Source organism: Podarcis bocagei, assembly GCF_964188305.1.
Source record: "Podarcis bocagei genome assembly, chromosome: 4".
Taxonomy (NCBI): domain Eukaryota; kingdom Metazoa; phylum Chordata; class Lepidosauria; order Squamata; family Lacertidae; genus Podarcis; species Podarcis bocagei.
The window spans coordinates 11,784,826-11,801,976 of record NC_138128.1 but is presented as its reverse complement, the minus strand read 5'-3'; the positions used below and the strand labels follow the sequence as shown (position 1 = coordinate 11,801,976).

Below are 17,151 nucleotides of genomic sequence, written 5' to 3'. Positions count from 1 at the left end.
TATTTATCTTGCTGCTTTACAATTTTCATTTAATTTATTTTTGGAACCACCTGTGACATTTGAGAAATGATTGTGCTTGATTGACTTTGATCTGATTGCTGTCTTTGATTTGACCTGGACTTTCACCAGAGTAGTCCTGTTGTTTGTAATAAGCATAGCTATGTGGTATGGAGAGTATTTTCTCCCACATAGCTAACGCTACACTATTTTGTGTGACTTGCTGCTTTTTGAAATGGGGGTGCCAAGAGGGAAGAAGCTTAGGTAGATCATAGTAAGGATGTGTGTTCAGTGTGTGTGTTAACAGATGGGCCAAATTTTCCCTTACTTTCACCCTCCTGCTGTTTTCTCCCTACTCTGAGCCTGGTGGGAAACATTTTGTGTGCTTTCTCTCTCCTTCCCTACTCCCACCCCACCCCACCCCTACCCCCCTCCCTCTACTACAGGGCTAAATTGGGACATGGCCTCCTTTCAGGCCAATACTCTAAACCACCAACGAAATCTGAGCTCATTGAACAGGTGATGAAAGAAGAACACAAGGTATTTACCTAGCATGCACAGCTTGATAACTAGGTAGAAGATGTCAGGAGTTCAGCCTACACTCGTGTAGGACCCTGGCAGAGACACATGCACGACTGGCATGTTCCCTCCCTCCTAGACGATCGTTCGGGAGCGTCATAAGCTTTTTTCAGCCCAAACATCACAGCGACCGATGCCAACCGACACCGGCACACTTAGGGATCCGCAGAGTATGCGCAGTTGCGTAACAAACCTCAGCAACTCAGCATTTTGGCTAATCTACTTTACATATAAACACACACAGAGCACTACAACTCTCTCTCTAGCATCAGACAGCAAAGAGAAAAAGAACAAAGGACAATAGTCCCACTTCACGGAACACAGTAACACAAACATCCTGTCTCCATCACTTCCTACTGTGCGGTGTCAAAACATACACCGTCATGTGAAAGACAAAAATCCCATGACTGCAATCATGGAGCAGGAATTCTAACAGAAGAGGCATCCAGGCAACAGCGTAGCTAGCTGCTTGGGTGCCCAGGGCAAGCTGCCCATGGGGGTGGGGCAAGCTGCCCACTGGGCGGGCCGAACCGGGGCAGGGTGTGCTGTGTGGAGCCTCACTGCCACCTCACCTATAGCTGTAGGGAGGCTGAGCCTGGGGGAGGCGGGCAGACGCAAGCCCCATGCTGCTGTTTTGGGCAGCGCAGAGCCTTCAGGCACCCAAGCCATCCAAGAGAGACGCATGGCTAGGGCGCCTGCAGGCCCTGCGGTAAGTGCCGCCCCCCACGGTGTGCCACCCCCCACCTAGCTATGCCTCTGTCGACAGATCTGGTCTGTGCCCTGCATCAGCTGAGCATGGCTCCCCAGAACACGTTCTTAGACATAATCTATAATGCATTGGCAGTGCCGTAGCAAATCTGCTGTGGTTTCTTGCCAAGGTGGCTCAGTGTGGAATGAAGCCCTGAAGGCAGAAAGCCTGATAACTGCTGGTGGCAGATATACCCCAAAAGCAGCCCAGAGTCCTAGCCAGAGCAAATGCATATAGAAACAGGACAAACCTGAATATTTTTAAGAACTGCAGCAAGGAACGCAGCACAGATTTGACTTCAGCACCTCTGAGCGGTTGAGGACAGCCTTCTATTTATCTTTCCTTTACTGAGGCAGTATTGTTGCATTCTGGAAGCAGTGCTTGGAGCTAGTATGTTTGGCCCACTGGGGGATTAAAAAAATTGATATATTTATGGCTGCATGCCGTATAATCTTTGCTTTTATTAGGACACTGTCGGACATAGTTCAGCTTGTGTCCAGTTAGCGTTTTGTGTCGCTGTCAATCTTTTGTTACCCTAAAACTTGGAAACTCACAATGTCCCCACCCTTCCTCTCTAAGGTGGTGTGTTTGGAAAGGAAAGGTCACCATGTAATGGATACAAGAGATGCAGTAGCTGGAGAGGAATTTTTGTTCCTGGAAGAACTACTCAGAGTAAACGCAGTGGCGTATTTATAGCAGGGTTGCAAGTTCAACCAGAAGAGTAATTATTTGTTTGAAATCATTTTAAATCTGCAACACATTTTTTTTTTAAAAAAGCTTAAAACTTTGAACTGAGTAATTACTCAAAGCTAATTTTAGTCAGCTAAGGGAAATTCTAATGGGTTAAGGCCAATAGTTAAAGATATTCACCTTCTGCTTTGGGGAGGCTGTTTTGGTTCTGGTATGTTCCTGCTTAAATAAGGGATTAAATATAAAATGTTAAAGATGGCATAACCCCCATCCTTTTTTAAAGGACTCACCTCCTGTACCTATTATTCTTATTCTTATTAAAAATACATCTTTCCCTGAATTGGGTTCTTAGTGGTCACCCATCCAAGTTGCTAATTAGGGCTACAGTGGTACCTCGCCTTAAGTACTTAATTCGTTCCGGAGGTCCATTCTTAACCTGAAACTGTTCTTAACCTGAAGCAGCACTTTAGTTAATGGGGCCTCCTGCTGCTGCTGTGCCGCTGGAGCAAGATTTCTGTTCTCATCCTGAAGCAAAATTCTTAACCTGAAGCACTATTTCTGGGTTAGCAGAGTCTGTAACCTGAAGCGTCTGTAACCTGAGGTACCACTGTATATTTGTTTAGCAGCAAGATGGTCCCAAAGATGGCATTTCCTTTCTAAATGATAGTGGCAGCTTTTCTTTATTAAAGTCTAAGCTATTGCACCCCTCAGGATCTGTAGAAAGGCAGCTGTATGGAGGCTTTGCTAAAACAAAAAATTATTTAAACATGGTTGGTTTATCAATTAGCTAACAGTTCTTTAACAGCAGTCCTCAGTTTATAGAGTCCCTAAAGAAGATGGGGAGAATTGGAGCTTATTCACATGACCAACTGAGCGCAAATTGGTTCTAGGGAGAGCCTATGCATTTTAGCTCCTGGTCTGTGATGAGGTGGCTGCGTTGCCTCTGCCAACATATGAAATGTTTTGATGTACCGTTGCAGATCTTGCTTCTCAGTTGTTTTTAGTGGTGTTCCAAAATCTGAACCCCGTGCATAGTAGAACATGTGTACGACTGGCTCAAGCCAGGATGGGAGCCAGTAGTGGTGAGCTTTCTCAGTGGGTTTTCTTTTACTACTCTTCATCCACCCCCTATTATTGCCTTCTGACTGAGGGAATGGGAGAAACCACAGCTGCCCTGTCTTTCAGCACTAGAGAGAAGTTATGGGCATGCATTCCTCTTTGCTTCCCACTTTTGTATCCTGCCTATCATCTGGATAGTAACTCTGGAGTAACATGCATGGAATTCCGTTTTACCTTCACAACAATTGTGTCGTTGAAGTTAGGCCAAGAGCGGGGTTTTGTGGCAGAGTAAAACCACTCTTGCCACTCCCTTCTTGGACCAGCATCATGTTTACAGTAGCCTTTCCCCAAGGGTCATAGAATCATAGAGTTGGAATAGACCACAAGGGCGATCGAGTCCAACCTCCTGCCAAGCAGGAAACACCATCAGAGCACTCCTGACATATGGTTGTCAAGCCTCTGCTTAAAGACCTCCAAAGAAGGAGACTCCACCACACTCCTTGGCAGCAAATTCCACTGTCGAACAGCCCTTACTGTCAGGAAGTTCTTCCTAATATTTAGGTGGAATCTTCTTTCTTGTAGTTTGGATCCATTGCTCTGTGTCCGCTTCTCTGGAGCAGCAGAAAACAATCTTTCTCCCTCCTCTATATGACATCCTTTTATATATTTGAACATGGCTATCATATCACCCCTTAACCTCCTCTTCTCCAGGCTAAACATGCCCAGCTCCCTTAGCTGTTCCTCATAAGGCATCGTTTCCAGGCCTTTGACCATTTTGGTTGCCCTCCTCTGGACACGTTCCAGTTTGTCAGTGTCCTTCTTGAACTGTGGTGCCCAGAACTGGACACAGTACTCCAGGTGAGGTCTGACCAGAGCAGAATCCCTTGATCTAGATGCTATACTCCTATTGATGCAGCCCAGAATTGCATTGGCTTTTTTAGCTGCCGCGTCACACTGTTGGCTCATGTCAAGTTTGTGGTCAACCAAGACTCCTAGATCCTTTTCACATGCTATTTGGGTCGTGCTATTTGGTGGAGCTGCTGTGTTGATGAAGAGTTGATGAGGAAAGTGTTGAGCCTCTGTGTGATTGGTGGAGTAAAGGGTGCTTTGACTTGGACATGGGCGGAGGACTGGATGAGAGGCATCAGCGGAGCCTCCTAACCAATGTGGGCTGGGGTGCCCAAACTTAGTGCAGCCAAAGAGTTTTCTGCCTATATAACCTACAGAAACAAAACAAGACAAATGCAAATCCCGTTGCTGATGTTTTGCAAAGCTTTACCATCCAATTCTCCGTGTTGCAATTGAAGGATGGTTTCCTTGCTCTCCATGTTACTGCCCCCCTCTGCCCCAATCTCTCGGGCTACCTGTACAAAATCACGACTTTCATATTATGTGTGAATCCAGAATAACTTATTGAGCAAACTGCTTTCTCTGACCGTCTCAGTGGAACTACCTGTTTGCCTGCCCCCTCCTCCACCCCATGAAAAACATAAGTTCAAAACCTATTTAGGAAAGGAGCACATTTCAGCTTTAGTTCATATTAATGCACTCCCATCATGAGAGGCAATGCAGTCGAAACAGAAGCGTCATAGCTGTGATTGATTTTACATTTTCTTCCTCACACTCTTATTTCTGACAGGCAATGCCAAGTTTAGTGTAAAAATGGTCCATCAGATTTACTCGGATATATCTACCTTGTTTTTCACACTGAGACTGTGGCACATTACATGGTGCCTGTTAACACGCTTCATAGAGAGCTGCTGTATATTTTAATTTCTTGCATCTTTGGAATCCATCCATCGTTGGGCGACGTCATTGGGTGCCTCCTGCCCAAAGCGTTCATGTGAGAGATTGAATGATCTGACCCAGCTTATTTTTAGCTAAACGGTTTTGCAACTGTTGATGGGGAAAGCGTTGCCAGAATTTTCTCTCTTGTTGCTCTCAGTGTGTGTGTGTGTGTGTGTGTGTGTGTTCGCACACTCTTTCTCTCTCTCTCTCTCTCTCCCCCTCCCACGCAAAACCAAACAAACAAACAAGCATACACACACACACACACACACACACTTTAAAATCTGCCTGTGCACTGCAGCAGATTAGCTTGGCAGGAGAAGGAAATTCCATAGAGGACGGTTTACCAAAGTAAATAATAAACAGGAGATTTGGGGGAGGGTGGTATAAGGAGGGGAGTGTTCAAGGGTAGCAAACATGGTGCCCTCAAGATGTTGGATTACACCTCTCATGAGCCGCAGCCAGCATCTTCCGTGTTTGTCAATACCAAGAGCAAGAGCAAACATGGCAGAAGAGCAATAGCCTTCATGCCCTAACCAGATGGACCCTTGATCTGATCTGCCAGAGTTCTTCACGTGTTCTTATCCTTCTCTCATGCAAACAAAACTACAGGCTTCACAAGAGGGGATAGCTATTAATTAAATCAGTTTCAGCCCATAGTGTGAATGCGTCCAGCATTGCATTGCCCAGGTTCCCAGTTCTCCTGGCCCAACAGTTCGTGTCAGGACGCGGGTGGCGCTGTGGGTAAAACCTCAGTGCCTAGGACTTGCCAATCGTATGGTCGGCGGTTCAAATCCCTGCGGCGGGGTGAGCTCCCGTCTTTCGGTCCCAGCTCCTGCCCACCTAGCAGTTCGAAAGCACCCCTAAGTGCAAGTAGATAAATAGGGACCGCTTTATAGCGGGAAGGTAAACAGCGTTTCCGTGTGCTGCGCTGGTGCTGGCTTGCCAGAGCAGCTTCGTCACACTGGCCATGTGACCCAGAAGTGTCTCCGGACAGCGCCGGCTCCCAGCCTCTTAAGTGAGATGAGCGCACAACCCTAGAGTCAGACATGACTGGCCCGTACGGGCAGGGGTACCTTTACAGTTCGTGCATATGCATTCCTCCTGTCCCTTACCCATGTGCTTTCCGGAAGACAAGGTCTACAGCTCCCACCATCTCCAATCACTGACCATGCTGGCTTACCTAAAAACCCTTGAATCTTGATACGTCCCTCTTTCAACAAGCCTTCTGAAATCTTTATCCTAGCTGTTACCTTGCCTTGTGTTTTGGATTGATTTTTATGTATGTGCCATTCCAATTTTTATATTTATAATCATTTTTAAAATGTATTTGCTATATGTGTTTATATTGTCAATGGCTTTGAGATGCCTCATGGGCAGCGATTCAGAAATGAAATGAAATAGATAAATAATGCTGCTCTACTTGCATTGCATGAAGGCAGCATTGACCTATGGCCCCTGTTGCCTGGCAGGTTTGATTTTTTAATATTACGCTATTTTTTCCAAAGCTTTCTGACACAGAACTAAGCAGCATACAAGGTAGCTGGAGTTTTGTTCTGACATTCCTTCTGTCTGCAGGGCAGTGGAGGCCATATGCGTATTGCCCAAAATAGTTTTCAGAATTCCCAGTATCTCCCTTCACCTCCCTGAAATCATTCCATAGATGTGGGGAAATGTAAAGACAATCCCTGCAAGGTGTGTTGGTGCATGCTGGTCCCTGTCCATTTAATAGATGGGCAGGAGGAGTGTTACCTAAAACAACCATAACTAAACTAAAATTAATAATAACCCTGCTTTATTGCAAATTATGTGATGTCATTATGTACATTTGGAGTCACACATGCATGACTTCGTCTTTTTCTGGGATTGTGGGGGTACCTGAAGACTTGCTGCCACCTCCCACTTCACGTAGAACATGCATAGGTTATCAAGTGGTGTTGTGAATTGCACCAGTTCATCCCTAAACTTCCCATGTGTGCCATTGGGTTAATAATTAAATCTGTTCCTCTCCCAATGGGAATAGCTCTTTGGGTAACTTGATACTGAGAAAGATGGGAAGGAGGATCATAACCGTGGTACAAACGCCGTTTTTGTCACATGCACCAAAGCATTAATTACGAAGCGTCATGGCATATTTTATTCTGTCTTTTTAGCCTCAGCACAATGGCATCTCTCCTCGCATGTTCAAAGCTTTTGTGAGCAAAGGGCACCCTGAATTCTCCTCCAATCGGCAGCAAGATGCACAGGAGTTTCTCCTGCACCTTATACATCTCATAGAGGTGAGCAAGGGTTAGCCACTACTTGTCTTGTCTTTGCTTGTATCAGACAAAAATGGTATGTTAGGCTTATGTAGTAGTTTTGGTGTAAAATGATTGATTGATTGGCGTGGTACCAGAGGTGTACATGGCACCTTTGTTGATTTACATCAGCAAAATAAGATGTGTCTTTGCCCCAAGGAGCTTACACTGGAAATCTTGCTGCTGCTGCTGTTAGATTTATTACGCGGACTTCACCACCAGGTCCCAGGGTGAGCCACAGCAGTAGGGAAGACAACGGAAGAAAGGGAGATGATTCTTTGATCTTTACAAAATAATAGTAATAATAATAATTAATTGCTGGGTTAGCAGAGTCTATTTCCAGCAACTAATTCAGCGAAATCGGGATATTTCCTTTCAGATAAATCAATTGAGTGAATTGACGTGTAGTGCCTTATCATATTTTATCTTGAGGAGTTCCATGAAATAAATTAATAAAAATCAATTCATGAGCCTCTTAAGTATTGACATGGGAGATAAGTACTTACTGAAAGCTTTTTTTCCTTGGACACTGATGACAAGGCCTGAAAAACTTTCACAGTTGTGCCCATAGAGCATTGTAGTGCAGAAATAAAAGATTATTTCCCACCATCCAGTTGTGTCGGTACTACTTGATTGCAAGGTAGGCGTTGTAGTCAATGCGAGTCCTACTCAGAGTAGGCAAAGGCAAAGGGACCCCTGACCATTAGGTCCAGTCGTGGCTCTCCTTAGGTTCAGCAGGCTCTCCTTAGGTTCTCATCAGCATCACCCCATCTCAGAAACCAGGACAACAAGGAGATGTACTTTGGATCTTCGCATGTGGCCTGGTTATTCTTGTGCTGTCATGATTGTCCAAGAGATCTGACCTGTTTTCTCCCTTCAGAGGAACCCCATTGGTTCAGAAAACCCAACCGATGTCTTCCGGTTCTTGGTGGAGGAACGTACACAGTGCTGCCAGTCCAGGAAAGTCCGATATACCGAGAGGGTGGACTATCTCATGCAGTTGCCTGTAGCAATGGAAGCTGCAGTGAACAAAGGTTAGGCGGGAATTAGGCTACTTTGCATGTGATGGTTTTTGCGTCCTTCAGAAGAAACTTCTGGGTTCAGCTCAGTTTATTCACGCATGCATGTTATTTCAGCATCACAACGGCTTGCATGTGTGAGTGAGCCATTACAGATTTAACTAGATTTAACTTCACAGATAAAACTTTGCCGAGAGAGAGAGAGAGAGAGAGAGAGAAACCAGTTCATTCATCCAGCCTCTAAAGTAAAGGTAAAGGGACCCCTGACCATTAGGTCCAGTCGTGGCCGACTCTGGGGTTGTGGCGCTCATCTCGCTTTATTGGCCAAGGGAGCTGGCGTACAGCTTCCGGGTCATGTGGCCAGCATGACTAAGCCGCTTCTGGCGAACCAGAGCAGCGCACAGAAACGCCGTTTACCTTCCCGCCGGAGCGGTACCTATTTATCTACTTGCACTTTGACGTGCTTTCGAACTGCTAGGTTGTCAGGAGCAGGGACCGAGCAACAGGAGCTCATCCCATCACGGGGATTCAAACCACCAACCTTCTGATCAGCAAGTCCTAGGCTCTGTGGTTTAACCCACAGCGCCACACACATGCATGTGTGATACCATCCTTAGTTTTACTGTGATGCAAAATACCTGAAATGCTGTCCTTTAAAATATCCTGAAAGTCTGAGACCAGATGGATTAAGTGGAATACTTCATGATGATCAGTGGAAATTTGCACTTTGAGGGAACCTCTTCTGTGTTAGCTGAGATGGAATCCCAGAGTGTTACAGAGGATTATTTTCATGCATGGCACTAGTTAGGCCTGTTGGGCAACACTGCTGACCTGTTCGAGGTGACAGTTAAGTTCACCCCTTTGTTTTGTATATTGCATCATGGGGGAATGGTGACACAGGAAATTGCCTTGTCTTGTGTCAGACCGTTGGTCTATCCAGCTCAGAATTGTCCACACTGACTGACCTCTGGGAAAAGGTCATAACTCATCTCTGGCTTCTTCAGGTAAGGCTGGGAAAGACACCTACCTGGAACCAAGAGGGTTACTACCAGTCTGTGTAGACAAAACTGATCTGTGTGGACTTGGTATGAGGCAGCTTACTATGTCTTCCTAACCAACTTCAACCTTAACTGTAAATCCTAGATATCAAAATAACAAACCATGCTTATGGTTAGTGAGGGAAGAAACTTGAAGGAGGCTGCATGTGAGAATGCAGTATTTATTATCTCAGTGCTTCACATAAGGTTGTCCATTCTCCACACACAGTGGTCCTCTGTTGTTGCTTGTGTTCCTGGTTAGATGAACTGATTGCTTACGAACTGAAGAGGAGAGAAGCTGAAACTGCAAGGAGGCCCCTGCCAGAGCTTGTACGTGCCAAAATCCCTTTTAGTGCCTGTTTGCAGGCCTTTTCAGAACCAGATAATGTAGAAGACTTCTGGAGCAGTGCCCTTCAAGCCAAGTCTGCTGGAGTTAAGTGAGTCTGCAGTTTGTCCTATACATGGGTATGCATGTTAAGAGAGTGAGATGTCCTTAAGAAGCTTCAATCGCAGCCTCCTGAATGGCTTGGGAATACAAATAAAAATAGGATTAAATTCAGGAACCTTTGTATCTGTGTTTGTGGGGACTGGCTTTTCCTTGCTCCCCATTGCCTCCAAATCCCCGCTCCCAGCTACGTATTGAGTACATAAAAGGATTCCTCCTGGATCAGACCAGACTCCAGATTGCTTTTGAACAAATTAAAAGTCACTGGTCCCAATACGGATCCTTCAGTCTCCTTCCATTCTTCCAGCGTGAATCTGTTTTTGAGTGCAGCACTCTTTTGGTTTTGTATTCCTATGGCTCAGCTTCATTCACTTGAAATTGCTTTTGTTTCCAGAACCTCTCGCTTTGCCTCGTTTCCCGAGTACCTAGTAGTACAGATAAAGAAGTTCACTTTTGGCTTGGATTGGATCCCTAAGAAGCTTGGTATGTGCTCTGAATATTCTGTTCTATATTCAATTGTCCTGGGTTCTCCTGTAAGGTTTCATGGGATTCCCTGAGAGTACAGAAACCATTGTTATGGAGAATCAGTCCCTGCTTTTTTTTTGGTTTAGGACTAAAGCACTGGGTTTGGGGAGCTGAGTATGGGAGCGTGCTTTAATGTTCCTGTAACATATTTGCTGTGCATCTATAGGCTTTTTTTGCCCTGCTGTGTTTGCAGATGTTTCCATAGACATGCCAGATCTTCTGGACATCAGCCACCTCCGTGCCACAGGCCTCCAACCAGGAGAGGAGGAGCTCCCAGATATCTCTCCGCCCATTATCATTCCTGATGACCCCAAAGGTACTGCCTGCTACCACGAGGATCTCTACTCCCCCACCATTCTCCACCACAACTGTTAGTTGAACTTCTTTTCTGTTCCTTTGTCACTTTTGCTCCCTACCTGTTCATATGGGACTTCTTATGGGATGACAAGCTCCAACATCTCCATGGCACATCCTTTGCACCGCAGCCATTGGGCGCTGGGCTCATGGGTGTGAGAGAAGTAGCCAGTTATAGAATTGAGGCCTGTTTCCTGGTTTAGTAAGTGGGATTCCATTCCTTGACAAAATTTTGCGTGGTGTGCAGGCAGGAATTGAGACTGAGCTCCAAAGACCCAACCTGGAAGTAATATGAGGAGCAAGCAGTGGAGAATGGGGAGCCCAGGATCAAGGAAGTCTACTCAAGCATAGGCATTGGGGTAGTTCTGGTGGGCCACAAAGTACATAGAAGATTGAGGACCTGATTTAGAGGAGATGCATAGATGTGGTCAGCCTGCAGGTGTGTGCACACATCTATGCAAAGAAGCAGGGGAAGGTGGGCTGAGCATATTGGTTAGGCCAAGGGCACAGATCCCCATGACCAGATCTGAAGCCCTAGTCTTATGGAAACAAGCACATCTAATGTCCAAACAAGGCCTTGACTTTATAGCAGTGATGGGATCTAGTGTTTGCACCCAACACAGAACTGGCCAGCTTCCTCTCTCTCGCCATCCCAATGCACACTCCCTCACTTTGCCTTCTTCACTTTCAGATGGCATGACGAACCATTTCATGGAGCGTATGTATTTCATTTCATTATGTTGGCTTTATTTTATTTTTAAGGCTGTTTTAGTGAACTTATTTGCTGCTGCACAGGGGCTCTCTGTCTGTAGAGAGATGCATGGAAGCTCTTCTCTTTGGGCTTTTAATTGTGCCATTGTTTTGAATGTCTTCCAACCTATTCTTAATGTTTGCTTGATTATTTGGTGGAAGATGTGAAAAGTACCAGGGAGACATCAGGGACTGTTCTCCTGTGTTGGAATCGTCTTCATCTTTACTCCCTCACAATTGGTTCAAGGCTTGGGTATGCTAATTTTCTTTGGCATAATTCTTTGCTCCCACATTGGACGGAGCATCAGATTTATGTATTGTCATTGGAATAGCCTTGTTGGATCGAACCCACAAAACAGTCTTTTGCTTCCAACTGTAGCCAGCCAAATACTTCTGGAAAGCCTACAAAGTAGGGCATGATGACAAGAGCTCTCCCTCGTTGTTTGTTCTGGCTTGCTAGTATTCAGAGGGTACTGGAGATTCCATTTGGCCATTGAGAGACATATTTTCTTTTTCTGCAAACGAACATCTTCTGACCCCAAGGCCCAGTTTGTCAGATGGGAATAAAGAGGAGCAGATTTAGCTTTTTAACAAATCCCCATTGAATTGAATCAAATCACCTTGGAATGTGCCTGAATATGGTGGTGGGAGAATTGCATAATTGATTGTTTAAAAAAATATTTGTTGATTTTTGGTATTTTATATAGGCTGCCCAATAACATTATTCAAGCAGTGATTCAAAACATAAATATTGCAGGGGTTTTTTTAAAGTCCTGAGAACTTTTTTAAAAACTTTACATCGTGTGAAAATAACCACAAGGAACATTCAAGGTGAGCCTCTCTGGAGAGGGTCACACCACAACCGGGATGCCCAATGCCAACATAACCCAGCAAGTAGAAATATAAAACATTAAACCTAACATCAAAGGGTTGCGAAAAGCATTGTGGGACTGAGGGAGTGGGCAGGGTCGACTGGGGAGAGGCCCAGAGGTGAGATGGGAATGTTCTCTGGCTAGAGGTCCCTCACTCTGCATTAATTTGAAGACTTCCAGCCTTAGCTGTCTAGTAGACAGAGCACTGCTGTTGCACCTGGAATATTGGGGCTGTTTGCATGACAGTTAATGGCTCACCTGAAGCTAATATTATGGTCTTCATTCTGTATTCCCTATGCCAATTTGCTCAAGTGGCTGCTAAGGGCCAGAGTGTCCTAAGAAATGTCTGCTTCCAGCCGTGCAATAGATTATGGTTCCAAGACTATTGGAAGTTGCCCTCACTTTGCATTCTGCCTTACACACATACATCCCACAATGGAATTGCGGATTCCTGTGGACGATGAACCATAACATTGGCGATCCTGTCTGAGCTTAAATTGACTGAAGCTATTGCCTTCAGCTCACCCTTTTGCAAAACCTTCGTTGAAAATCTGTTGCTGAGGTTCCAGTAATGTATGTGAGTAAACCTTAAAATTTGGAGTAGCTGTGGTACAGAAAAACCTGGGAAGCTAGCGTTGCTATGCCTCTGAAATGTTCCTTTGACTCAGCATAGGGAATATCAAATGCCTCAACTGATCTTTGTAGGCTCTCATAACCATTTGTGTGCTTGCATCTCAGTAGTGCGTGTCCATATTTCTCCGAGTGATTTATGCTGTGTTATTCTTTAGAGCGAAACTGAGCCTGTGTAAATGCAAGATCATTGTAGAAAGTTGCACAGATGTTCAGTTGTCTGCTGGTCTTAGCAAGTATAAAATTGAATGTGACATTCCATGCACACTAATGCTTGGGTTGTGAGTTCTGGACAAGATATTTTTTTTAAAGCCTGAACGTTAAAATTTGAATAAATTAACAGGAGAGCAGATCTGCTAAGCATGCAAAGTGTGTGAGAATTAAAAGGCATTTTCAGCATTTGGAAACCTCAAAAACAGGACCGGGCTCAGAAATGGAAAAAAGATGACTGATTAATATTAGAGGTGAGAGTAAGGATGGTGGCAGCCATGGGAAGGGATATAGAGCTGTAAAGTTAACTGTCTTTCTCTTTTTACTGGATAGTTGGAGTTTCCAACAGATGCTGCCTCAACCTTTTTATTACAATTATGAGGGCCAGAAAGGTTTCGCAGCAAATTGTAGGTTCTCAATTCTATGAAAACTGCACATTTTGTGCCACTGTTGAAACACAAAGCCCTCTCCATTGATGGGATACGATGGTGTTTTGCTTTGCTCTTGTTTTGTTTGACAGCTTCTCACATTGGGTATGTCCTCTCTCTCTCTCAGCTCCAGATATTGATGAATCCTCAGTGATGCAGCTAGCCGAGATGGGTTTTCCACTGGAAGCATGCCGTAAGGCTGTCTACTATACAGGCAACATGGGTGCTGAGGTGGCTTTCAACTGGATCATTGCCCACATGGAAGAACCAGGTCTGTAATCTGATTGGGTGCACATATGTCTGCAATAGACATCACCATGCCCGCTAGGACACTTCTGTGCTCTCTATGCTTCCTTTTAATTGGATAGCACTGCAATTCTTATTGCATGATATACATGATTCAGTACAACAAAAACAAAATGTGTACACTTGTAAATTCTCTAATATATTTGAAATCAAATGAACACACGTCTGTCAAACTTTGAAAGTCTGTAGAAGTATAATAAGTCTATAGTTGAAACAAAGTAATAGATACTATCCTGTGGGCTAAGCGGTAAAACTTTTTTAGGCGTTCATGGTGCCTAAGTAGTAAGTGAATAACAATGGAGGACAGTGATCCCGGATAATCTGACTGTTTCGCTGGAATCTTCTTCAGCACAACTGCGAAAGAATTCGAATATGAAACAATGACCTGTGTACATGAAAACTATATAAACTTCACACAGAATTGCAGTGTTATCTAGTATACTGGTCTTCGTGTCTGTATTCACTTGCATATATAATTTTGTATATATAAACTTCACACAGAATTGCAGTGCTATCTAGTATACTGGTCTTCGTGTTTGTATTCACTGATATTGTTTGTTGTGTTAAGTGTGCAACACAGGGGTTTGTTGTTTTGTATTCCTTTAAATTGGGAGCAATCCACAGACAGCTTCACCAGCTTCCTTCACTGTTCCATCCTAGATTAGCCTATCATTGCAGAATCATGGGTGTGGGATGGACTTTGCGGGTATCTAGTCATTTGCTTCCTGCCTTGCAAATACATCTGTATGAACATAAGTGGAGACCTGCTTGATCAGACCCAAACATCCACCTAGTTCAATGTTTCTGCTTCCTCCCCATGGAGCCCACAAGCAAGGCATGAAAGGAACAACCCTCTCTTGTTGTTGCTGTCCGGTGACTGGAACTCAGCTTCTCCTGGTTTAGGAATAGGCGCTCAATTTGTTTGCAGAGATTTAAATATTTGCCGCTTATGTTCCAGATTTTGCAGAGCCCTTAGCCATCCCTGGTTACGGAGGAGCCACTTTTCCTGGGGCAGGTGGAGCAGCAGTTGTTGGGCTGGATAACCAGCCCCCAGAAGAAATGGTTGCCATCATTACCTCTATGGGCTTTCAGCGGAATATAGCTTTCCATGCGCTACGGGCAACAGTGAGTCGTCCGGCAAATTATTTGGGGTCTATTTTTAGCACAGATGCAGACGTCCTCCACTTCCTCATCAAATATGACTTTCAAAAGCTGGTATGGTAAATTAATGTCATTATCCAAAGCAGAACAGGCCCTTTTTCTGCCATTAGCAGTGGCAGCAGGACATTTGACAAAGGAAGACCTTGCACTACTTTTCCTTTGGGGAATTAAGTTTAGGCGGCATCCTGTTCATAGGTACTAGTCAGGGGAAAATCTTGGCTGCAAAATCTTCTTTGCCAATAGCTTATTGAGGGTTGGGAAGCAGCTTTAGGAAGACTGGCTGGAGACTTTTAAAGAGAAGGCAACTCTTTGACCAATACTCAGAACTTCTCTGTTTGAGGTGCCTATTTATTATTTCTATAGCACAGCCTTCCTCAACCTGGTACCCTGTCATTCATTGTTGCAACGGATGCTTTCAGAGATGCTCATCTTGTGGCGACTCCTCACTGAGGAGCCCCAGTCTCCGGGTTCCCTGGAACTCGTGCTAAAAGTTAGTACACTAGCCAGCAGGTTGATGCAAAAGGCATTCTCACCTGGTGAGGATGGGAAAGAGCTGGAGTGGAAAATTCAGAAATGTGCAGTTTGAGTAACAGTGAACTGAATAAGAGGGCTATATAATCGTAAGGACAAAGTTATTTGGGCCTGAGATTGATGGGCATGAGCTGACATAATTAGATGAATGACATGGATAAAGTAGACTGTAGCTTGCAAAAGCTGGTGCTGAATTAAGTTAGCTTGCATTTTTTATTACTGCTGCAGCAGCAGCCTGAAGGCTCCATTCATTTGTTGCCCTCCCTGGCATCATAATATTTGTAACGCTTGCTCTTCCCGTTAGTTAAGATAGAGGATTACTTCTCCAGCTAGGTGAGGGTATCCTTAGTTTGGTACCAGACCAACACAATCTGTCCAGACTATGTGGGTGGAAGTTAAACATGACATAGGAGCAAATACGGGATTATGGCAACCACATTGCACAGCCTAATACAGCTGCTCTGCTGAACTGAAGGAGACTCTGTTGAGGTTGTCGCTGTTCATGGTGCTTAAATCGACTCAGTGAGCTTCAGACACGTAAAGATGAAGAAGCCTCTCTGCTGCAGTGGGAATATTTCCATTTGCAGCAGGTTTTGTCCCTCCACCTTTTGTTTGTGTTTCCCATACAAAGGGAACAATGCACCAACAGGTTTTTTTATTTTTGGGAAAAGGCACCCAAGCCACAATGGTTGTACTGATGCTGATGGCTGTTGGCTATTTTATCTTCCTATTGGTTGGCAGAATAATAACCTGGAGCATGCATTAGACTGGATCTTCAGTCACCCAGAGCCAGAGGAGGAGAACGAAACGACTTCTGAAACCATGGACCTAGAGAACCATGTGAATGCCAACATCCTTGCAGAATCTGATCCAGAAGGACCCAGGATCAAAGACGGCTCTGGGCGTAAGTTTCCCATAGACACTTTGCTTTGGTTGTTCATATCTTATTCCCTTTTCCCAAATGTATTTGCTGCGGCTATGAATCGTTTCTCCACTATCAACAGAAATGGTGATATACAACCATGTACAAAACGTACAATTATCAGTCAGTCTTAAAATGACAAATACCAAAATCAGTTCACTGAAACTGCCAACACGAACTGAATGGCTAAAGGTCAACAGTAGCAGTATTAAAACCCCAAACCCTCTCCAGATACCCTGAAATGCCTGTCAGAACGGCTAAGTTTTGTCCAACCTTGGAAAGGTCAGCAAGGAAGGATAGGTTCATTTGTCTATTTTATTCGACAAATGGGGTTATTTTGTGCTGCCTGAGTAAGACCAAAAAAATGCAGAAAAGTCATATTTAGTCTTTTTTAAGAATTCTAATTATGGCAAACTAAAAACCCTAAATCAGCAAGTTGGCTTTTGATTTCTACAGACCTCTTCCTGATGCAAAAAGTGAATGGGAAGAAACATTTTCATAAGCACACCTGCAAATGTACAATATTCGTTGTAATGATGCGCTCATTAAGGAGCCAGGATTCACTGCAGGCCCCCTGTTGAATGTATGCTTGATGGCAAACCTGGGCTTGTTACTGTGTAATGTGTGAAACAACTCTTTGGTGTGCAGAAGTCCTCAGGTTTAGCCCCTGGCAACTCTCATTAAAGTGACTCTGGTGGGAAGGCTGCCTTTGTCTTAAGATCCCATAGCCCTAGTTAGACTAGATAGTGCAAGCTGTGTGGACTATTGATTTGAAGCAGCTTTTGATACAGATGCCCAGAGGG

General features: G+C 44.5%; 1 protein-coding gene across 2 annotated transcripts in view; it reads left to right on the top strand.

Annotated features, from left to right (window-relative positions):
* USP13 (ubiquitin specific peptidase 13) overlaps positions 1-17,151 on the top strand; it is an 82,371-nt gene that overhangs the window by 55,213 nt on the left and 10,007 nt on the right. Inside the window, exons 10-19 of one of the 2 annotated variants that reach the window (XM_081190139.1) lie at positions 444-537; positions 7,015-7,140; positions 8,039-8,192; positions 9,477-9,651; positions 10,054-10,142; positions 10,378-10,500; positions 11,230-11,256; positions 13,556-13,699; positions 14,693-14,859; positions 16,168-16,330. In XM_081190139.1, coding sequence (XP_081046265.1) covers positions 444-537; positions 7,015-7,140; positions 8,039-8,192; positions 9,477-9,651; positions 10,054-10,142; positions 10,378-10,500; positions 11,230-11,256; positions 13,556-13,699; positions 14,693-14,859; positions 16,168-16,330 — 1,262 coding nt within the window. The remainder of the gene's footprint in view (positions 1-443; positions 538-7,014; positions 7,141-8,038; positions 8,193-9,476; positions 9,652-10,053; positions 10,143-10,377; positions 10,501-11,229; positions 11,257-13,555; positions 13,700-14,692; positions 14,860-16,167; positions 16,331-17,151) is intronic. The other variant, XM_081190140.1, reaches the window with a different exon arrangement.